Below are 9,132 nucleotides of genomic sequence, written 5' to 3' on the forward strand. Positions count from 1 at the left end.
CCGGAACGGCCGCCTTGGTTGTCCCGGCGGCTTTCCTTCTCCGCCTTTGCTTCTTGAAGTTCCTTTCGGTAACTTTGTTTCATATCTTCCACCCTGATCTCGTCTGCCGTCCGTTGACGTAGTTCTTCCATGCTTCTAGGGGGATTCCGACACACACTGTCTTTGAACGGTCCGGGACGTAACCCGGGCATGACATGCTGCAAAGCCAACTCCGTACTGAGTCCTTTCACGCGCCGAACGGTTCTCTGGAATCGATCCATGAAGTCTTTCAAGGGCTCCTCCTTACCTTGCTTGAGGTTCATCAGGTCAACTACCGTGGCCTCCTGCGTCCGACAGGCGGCAAACTGGTTTTTAAACATGTTGCTTAATCCCTTGAAGTTTTCTATGGAGCCGTCCGGAAGGGAGTCGAACCATTCCAACGCCTCTCCCTCCAGAGACTGAAAACGCTCTACACCAGATGGCGTCGCAGCCGGTACGAAATGCCATTGCATTTGTGAAGGATTTAACGTGGGCCTCGGGGTCGGACGTCCCGTCGTATGTTTTGAATTGCGGGGGAATGAACCTGTCGGGTATCTGCACTTCCATTATCGCCCGCGCAAAGGGCACCGGCACAGAGGGTGCCTCATTCTTTACCAGAATGGTACTTTCTCCTTTCTCCCCCCATCTTTGTTTTCCTCGTTTTTCCGGACATTACTATGCTCCTCTCCCTCGTCTTCCAACGGCCTGGTTCGCTCTTTCTCTCCGTTCGCGTGCGTGGTCTGCTCCCTCATCTGGGCTAGACACTCGGCCCGCACGGCCGCCATCTCTTCTTCGTGTTTCCTCTGCATCTCCTCATGTCTTCGTTGCATTTCCTCCATCCTCAACTCCAATGCCCGTATCACTCCGTTAGGATCTTCGAAAGTATTTCTCGTGGTCACCATTGGTATTAATCCTCCGGCCCCACGGTGGGCGCCAAAATGTTCCGGTCGGGAAATGCCTCCTTAGTCCTTCACGCTTTTCTCCGTGACCGTCCGTTCTTATCCTTCTTACTCCCGGTCGTTATATGTCTTGGTCGGTCGAGTACCTGTTTATTATACTCCGACGCTCAAGTCAGTTTTAATTCCAGAGTTAGAGATAGAAAGAGAGTGAAATAAATGTGCATTCAATGTAACCAACTACCTCTTACCTTTGACTCTTATTTATAGTTTTTCTCATGGGCCAAAAATTAGTGTATATCTAATTAAGGCCCAATTGCGGGTCTTTAGGAGTTAATCCCCTATTTACCCTAATCCGGAGTTGTTTATNACGTGTCTATTGGGTTTGACGACGACCGGACGTTCTACGGCCGTCCTGGATTATACACGTTTCGCGAAGACTGCGACGTTCCTGTCGTGAGGTATGTCCGGGGTACGTCCGGCCTTGGTTGCTTTGCACCGGACATCTACCCGGGTCGACTATCTTTACCAATCCGAGTCTAGTGTCTGCGGGTGTGCCGGCCGGCTTCTAAGCCTTTGTTGCCGGGTGGTTATGCAGGGGTTCTCATGTATCCTTCCTCACTGTCCGGTCCATACCGTACATAGGCCCCCCAAGCCCGAGGCAACTGTGGTTGCCGTGGGGTTTTAAGGGAGTTATCATTGGCGTGGCCGGGGAGTCGATCCTGCATCCTTCTGGCGGGAAAGGACACGTGTCGCATTTCTGTGGGCCATTACATTTGGGCAACTGTAACGGCTTTGCATCTGGGACGTCGATCTGAGAATTTTGAACGGCAGAGATTCGTGACCGTTTTCAAAAATTTTCCTATAAATATGAAGGATGGTCCCAGCCATTTGGCATATTTTCCAGCTTCCTTTCCTCAAATTCGTTTTCCCCCAGGTAATAAGATGCATTCCATTGTTAATATCGAGTCTTCTCTGGAGTCGTCGGGTCGCGGCGGCGGTGGCGGTGGAGTGGGAAACGAGAGTGAAGATAGTCGGTCGGGAAGTTCGTCTTTTACGGGGTCCAGCTTCGATGCTCCTACCTCTGAAGAGCATCCTCCGGCCGAAGCGGTTACTGCACCTCGCCGGGCGGTGATTCCACCAGGGACTGAGTTGCCCGCCGCTGATGCTGACCGTATCTTCTTCGGTACCCCCCTCTTTTTAACACGGGGTGGTATACAGGTGGATCCTGTCCCGTTAGTACCTTATGGTGGCTTTCCGCCCGTTCCAGGATATGACTGGGCTGGTTTCGATGCGAAAACACAACCGTCGAGCCTCTCGGGTGTTGGTCTCCAGGACTTCGTAGACAGGTCCTTCTTGGTTCGGGACGGAGCGGACGGTCGGTTGATCAGGATCGCCGCCAGCCAAGAGAACGAGCGCGTATGTCACGGGAAAGGATCAAGCCCCGAGGACTTCTTCTACACTTACACTACATTGTTTGAACATCTTCACGTCCGGGTACCTTTTACCAACTTTCAGATGGGTGTACTCCGTACTCTGAATGTAGCCCCTACTCAGCTTCATCCCAACTCTTGGGCCAACATTCAAGCTTTTGGCGTGATGTGTATGGCGGCCGGCGTTATACCTACCGTTCCTGCCTTTTTATATTATTTCGATGTTCGTCCTAATCCCAAAGGAGGTTGGGTTTCGTTATCGTCCGTGTCTGACCGAACGTTATTTAAAACGTATGCTGACTCGTATAAGAACTTCAAAGAACCTTTCTTTAAGGTAATCATTCCCGAGGATAGCCGGCGTGAGTTTTTTGCCGAGGATGGCACCTCTCTTTTCCCCTTGTATTGGACAGAGAATCCAACAAGGATGAAAGCTTTTCCTAAGGAAGTTTTGGACATTGCCGACTTGTGCGTGGTTGATGTGCTCGACACCCTCCCCCGCCGCCTCTCCGCCCGCGCCTTGGTCGATTGCCTTCCTTTCGAGGATTGCAGCCGGAGAGCACTCGGTATAGTATCGGTTCAATTTTCTGCATTTTCTTAAAGTGATTACTTAATTGAATTTGTTATGTCCTTTCAGACATTATGGCTGCTCCCAATCCCCGTCAATCCAACTTTCTGCTAGCTCGGAGAGGCGGTTCCAACACACCATCCGCCCCCAAAGATGGTTCCGTTCCTCCTCCTCGCCGTCCAGCGCCTGCCGGACGTGTTACTCTGGCGTCCTCCCGGGTGCCTTCAACGGGGTCCATCCCCACCGGTGTTCCTATTCAGGGCAGACCCCCTCCTGCTCTGCTGGGACGGCCAATCCTCTTGGGCCCGGTCCTTCTAATCCCGTGGCGACCATTCCTCCCTCGGACATGGCTTCGAGGTCTCTTCCGGTAGATCCCTCTGCTCGCAAGAGGAGAAAGTCGAGGAAAGATGGGGATAAGCCCTCATCAAAGAAGAGTCGCCGAGACTGTGCTCCCCTTCCTGGTGGTGTGTTCAGCACAGAGTACAATGTGGGCAGTCGGGTTAATCTTCATTTGGGTTCCGCCCACAAGGCTCTCCTAGAATCGATGTCCGGGCCGACCCTGTTAGAATCCGTTTTTGAGATGTCTAGCCGGACGACCACAATGATAGGGTATTTGAAAGATACCGGCGGTCTCCCGGGTAGCGAGGAATCAAAGAAATTGTTGGCGGATGAGCAAGAGAAGGTGGCCACCCTACGGGCCAGCCTGGACAAGCTGAAGGGAGAGCGAGAGAAGGAAAAGATAAGCCTGGAGGAGGCGCGGCAGGAGATGGCCCGACTGGCGGCCGAACTAAACTCCAGCACCGACGCGCTAGTGCAGGCCCGGTCAGATCATGCTCTCCTGGTTACCGAGTGCGAGGAACTGAAGGCCAAGGTTGCGGAGCAAAAGGAGGTGGAGTTGAGGCTGCAGGAGAGCACCGTCAATTTACACAAAGACTTGCAGCTTCTGAGGGCCGACCTGAAGGACGCCCGTGTGGAGATAGCCACGCTGAAGGCGACAGTGGTCAATGAGCACGAAGAAGGTTTTTACAAGGCCCTTCGTCAGGTGGAGGTGATCCTGAAGGTGGAGAAGCCCTTGACAATGGGCTTTGATATCGACAAGGATGTTTACGGAGGGGAGCTAACGTACGTCGGACCTCCGACTGCCCGGGAAGAGGAAGCAGCGGTGCAGGACGAGGAGGTGGCGGTCCAAGATGGGGAGTTGGCAGCCCCGGGGGAGGAGGTGGCGCAGGAGTAAACATTTGTAATTACAAACGATTTAATTTGTTTTGTTTGGTTCGTTTGGGCGGACGAAGCGTAAACTGCTTAGGGGTTGTTTACACTTTCGTCCGCCTCCTTTTTTGTTAGTTTAACGACCATTTTGTTTAACGCTTATGCCTTTTATCATTTAACGCGTATCCTTTTTTGCCGCCCGGTTGCATGTTTTGGCGTTCGGACCGTTTTGGATGTTTATTTTAACGCAGTTATTTTTATCGTGTTGGGAATTCGTACGTCCGCGCGTGCATGAATTTCTCGAATGTATTTGTGGTTATCATGGGGGTAGGCATTTGCCATTCACCCCCTGGCCGATCGTTCAATGTGAGGGCCTTTCGGAATTGACAGGATTTATCCATTCATCAATTGGACATTACGGGCAGTAGGCTTTGCCATTCACTACCCCACCAACTTGACAGGAGAGTTCCGTTCATCAATCCGGGCGCTATAAGATGATGGGATCGAATGAAGAAACGTCTCTTCGCCTATCATTTCATTTATAAAAATAGTCTCAGCTAAAGTACAATTTCAAGTGCGAGGCATTCCAGGTGTTTGTTATCTGCCGTCCGTCTAATTTTGTAAGTCGGTATGCGCCGTTGCCGAGGACTTCTATAATCTTGAACGGGCCCTCCCATTTGGCCGCCAGTTTGCCGTGAGCCATTGTACGCCGAGCCTCCCCCGTTTTTCTCCAAACTAGATCCCCTTCTTGAAAGCTTCGGGGACGCACCTTAGTGTTGTATTTCCGCTCGGTCATTCTTCGACAGGCTTCCGCCCGTAAAACCGCCCTCTCCCTTCTCTCGTCGAGGGTGTCCAGCTCGACCCTCATTTCTTGGTCATTCAAGCTTAAGTCGTTCAATTCCCTCCTCAGTGAGGGTTCCCCTAATTCGACCGGTAGCATGGCATCGGTTCCGTATGTTAGGTTGAACGGGGTTTCTCCGGTTGTTCCGTGGGGAGTGCACCGGTAGGCCCATAGTATTTCCGGTAGCTCTTCTACCCATGCTCCTTTCTTATCTCCTAGTCTCTTTTTTAATTCTGCCACGATGACTTTGTTCATGGCCTCGGCTTGACCGTTCGTCTGGGGGTGTTCGACTGAACTCGTCGAGTGTTTGATTCCTAGCTGCTGCAGGAAATGTTCGAATTTTCTATCGACGAACTGCCGTCCGTTGTCTGTGATTACTGTCTTCGGGAGGCCAAATCGACAGATTATCTTCCAGAAGAACCTTTGTACTTGGGCGGCCGTGATGGTGGCCAATGGCTCAGCCTCCACCCATTTCGTGAAGTAGTCTATTGCTACAAGTAGGAATTTCTTCTGCGCCGGGCCGGAGGGGAAAGGACCGACGATGTCCATCCCCCACTGAGCGAACGGCCATGGAGCCACTAAAGAGTGTAATTTGTGCGGAGGGGCGTGTTGGTCATTCGCATGCGCCTGACAGCTCAGACACTTCTTCACGAAAGTGGCAGAATCTTGTTCCATGGTCGGCCAGTAGTACCCCGCCCGGGCAATGCGCGACTTGAGTGTTCGTCCTCCGGTATGGAGGCCGCATATCCCGTTGTGTAACTCGTCCATGACGTAATCGGCCTCGGCTTTACTGAGGCATTTCAGTAGGGGAGATGAAAATCCTCTTCTGTACAAATCTTCCCCTACCATCAGGAAACGTGCGATCTTCTTCGTGTCTTTGGAAGATAGACGGACGCCATCGTCTTGCTGCTTCATTAGTGCCTTTATCTCCACCCGCCAATCATCTGCACCATCTGTAGTTATAGCTTGACATTCGATGGATGGTTGTAGCAGCACCTGTCGGATGATGGTAGTGAGTTGGCCCTTTTCTTTTCCGGAGCTCAACTTGGAGAGCATGTCCGCCCGAGCATTCAGCTCGCGGGGTATGTGTTGCACGGTTATCTTCTCAAAGGTTTGGGCTATAGCTGAGGCTTTATGGTAGTACCTCAGGAGATGTTCCTCTTTGACTTGAAAGTCTCCATTCATCTGTCCCACGACGAGCTGCGAATCAGTCCGGCAGGTGAGTCGTCTTGCTCCCATGTCGCGAGCGAGCTCCAAGCCGGCTATCAAGGCTTCGTACTCGGCTTGATTGTTGGAAATTTTAAATTTGAACACGAGGGAATGCTCTATCAGGAACCCGTTTGGACCTTCCAGTACTATCCCCGCTCCACTAACGGTTCGTCCCGACGCCCCGTCAACGAACAAAATCCACTCCTCCCCCTCGGTTGGTGACAACTCTGATGCGAAATCCGCCAAATGTTGACCTTTTACCGAGCCTCTGGGTTCGTAGCGGATTCCGAACTCAGACAGCTCCACTGCCCAACCGACCATCCGACCGGCAAGATCCGGCTTTCAAAGTATTTTCGATATGGGGTGATCTGACCGGACGACCACTTGGTGACTTTGGAAGTATGGTCTTAATCTCCTGGCTGCAGTGAGGAGGGCCAGAGCCACCTTTTCCACGTGTTGATATCGCCGCTCGGTATCCTGCAGAGTTCGACTGACAAAATAGATTAGTTTAAAAACTGGTTTCTCTTGGAACAGAACCGCGCTTACGGCTATCTCAGATACCCCCAAGTATATTTGGAGCTCCTCTCCTGCGACCGGCCGGCTCATTACCGGAGGGCTCAGCAGGATACTCTTGACGTCGGTGAAAGCGCGTTCACATTCGTCATCCCATTTATCCGTGGTTTCCTTCTTCATTTTTCTCAAGATAGGGCGGATCCTTTCGGCCAACTTGGGTATGAACCGTGACAACGCCGTGAGGCGGCCGACCAACCTTTGAATATCTTTTAGAGTGCGGGGGCTTTGCATTTGCATGACGGCCTCACACTTATCAGGGTTAGCCTCAATCCCTCTGGACGTGAGCATGAAACCCAGAAATTTTCCGGCTGCTACACCGAACGTGCACTTGGCAGGATTCAACCGCATGCCATACCTTCGGACCTGGCCAAACACCTCTTCCAGATCCGCGAGATGGCTTTTGCCCTCCCCCGACCGTACGACCATGTCGTCTACATATACATCCATGCACCGGCCAATTTGGCTTGCGAAGATTTGATCCATCAACCTTTGATATGTGGCTCCAGCGTTCTTTAGACCGAATGGCATGACCTCATAACAGTAGTTGGCCCTACCCGCCATGAAAGCGGTCTTGGCGACGTCAGGAGCATGCATGGGTATTTGGTTATACCCGGAATACGCATCTAAGAAGCTGAGCATTCGATGGCCGGACACGCCATCCACTAAGGCGTCGATGCTGGGGAGGGGGTAGGAGTCTTTCGGACTGGCTTTGTTCAAATCGGTGTAGTCGGTACACATGCGCCACTTGCCATTTGCCTTCTTCACCATAACCACATTGGCTAGCCAAGTGGTATAAGTGACTTCTCGGATGAATCCGGCTTCTTTCAACTTGTTGACCTCTACATCTACTGCCTAACGTTTCTCTTCTCCCATCTTCCTTTTCTTTTGCGCCACTGGTCGGGCTTCCCGACACAAGCTTAGCTTATGGGATGCCACGGAGGGATGGATACCGGGCATGTCCGCCGCCGTCCACGCGAACAGGTCGCGATTGCGCCACAAAGTGGCCCTGAGCCGTTCTTCCACCTTCGGGTCCATTCCCCGGGCGATAAGCGTTGTCTGGGTAGGATCCGTACCGATAAGGACGGGGGTCGTCTCGCCAATTGGCTCCAGGCGATCCTCTGTGTTGGTCCTGGGGTCCAAATCGGTCATGGCTACCTCCGATCTGCTGGTTTTCTGCTTTACCTCTCTAGGAAACATCTTTAAACCCGCGGCGTAACATTCCCTAGCCGTCCGCTGATCTGCCCGAACCGTGCAGATCGTCCGATTGGAGGTAGGGTATTTAAGCGTCAAGTGGGGAGTGGATACTATGGCGCCGAACGTGTTGAGACATGGCCGCCCCAACAGGGCGTTGTAGGAGGTGTTCGCTTCTACCAACAGAAATTTAACTTTCCTCTCCTCGCTGGAGCGGCTAGTGCCCAGACGAATCCTTAAGTCGAGGTAGCCTCGGGTGTCAACCCTTTCTCCAGCGAATCCCACCAACTGCTCACCGAACGGGACGATGAGGTCCTCCGAAATATCCATCTGCTGGAAAGTCTTCCAGTAGAGGATGTTCACCGAACTACCTTGGTCCACTAGTACCTTGCTTACTTCATATCGTGCTATCTCCACGGTGATGACCATGGGGTCGTCTTGTTCGGGGTCGGGGGCGTGGAAATCTTCATCCGTGAAGGTGATGGGGAGCATGGTTCTCTTAGGGACCTCTACTGCGTGAATGGACCGCAGTGTTCTGATACTTCGTTTTCGAGCGGACGAAGATTGTCCTCCGCCCGCAAATCCCCCCGAGATGGTGTTTATAACTCCCCTCAATGGTCGATTGCGGGCTCTCTCTTGGCTCCTGCTGCGCGATCTTCTTCCTTCATCCCTCCGGTTCCCGGCGTACCGCTCATTGTAACAGTCGGAGGATCGGTGATTCCTCTCTGACCGAGGAGGACTCCTGGTGTACGCTCTCTTCTCTCCCCCGCGTGGATAGCTTTGTCTTACATACCCCCTCTTTTCGCCCTCCGCCCGATCTTCCGCCGGTCGGTGGCCTTTGACATATTGCTGTAAAAGTCCGGCCCTGATCATTTCTTCAATCTTGTCCTTTAGCGTCACGCAATCCTCAGTGTTGTGACCCATATTTTGGTGGTAAAGGCAGTGTTTTGAGTTGTCCGCTCCCGGGGGTGTCGGGCGTTGTTGCGGGACCTGCATTACGTGGGTGCTGAGGGATTCCTGCAGTATCCGGGCCCTGGGGGCGTTTAATTGCGTATACTGCGGGAATCGTGGGTTCCGCGGTCCGTCCCTGGTCTTATTGCCACCGGAACGGCCGCCTTGGTTGTCCCGGCGGCTTTCCTTCTCCGCCTTTGCTTCTTGAAGTTCCTTTCGGTAACTTTGTTTCATATCTTCCACCCT

At 52.6% G+C, this 9,132-nt stretch overlaps 1 protein-coding gene across 1 annotated transcript in view; it reads right to left on the minus strand.

Moving 5' to 3' along the window:
- LOC106756609 overlaps positions 1–491 on the minus strand; it is a 4,575-nt gene extending 4,084 nt beyond the window's left edge. The window contains exon 1 of the mRNA XM_022779210.1: positions 8–491. Within this exon, the coding sequence (XP_022634931.1) occupies positions 8–491 (484 nt within the window). The remainder of the gene's footprint in view (positions 1–7) is intronic.
- Between the last annotated feature and the right edge of the window lie 8,641 nt (positions 492–9,132).

Source organism: Vigna radiata, chromosome 1 (genome assembly GCF_000741045.1).
Source record: "Vigna radiata var. radiata cultivar VC1973A chromosome 1, Vradiata_ver6, whole genome shotgun sequence".
Taxonomy (NCBI): domain Eukaryota; kingdom Viridiplantae; phylum Streptophyta; class Magnoliopsida; order Fabales; family Fabaceae; genus Vigna; species Vigna radiata.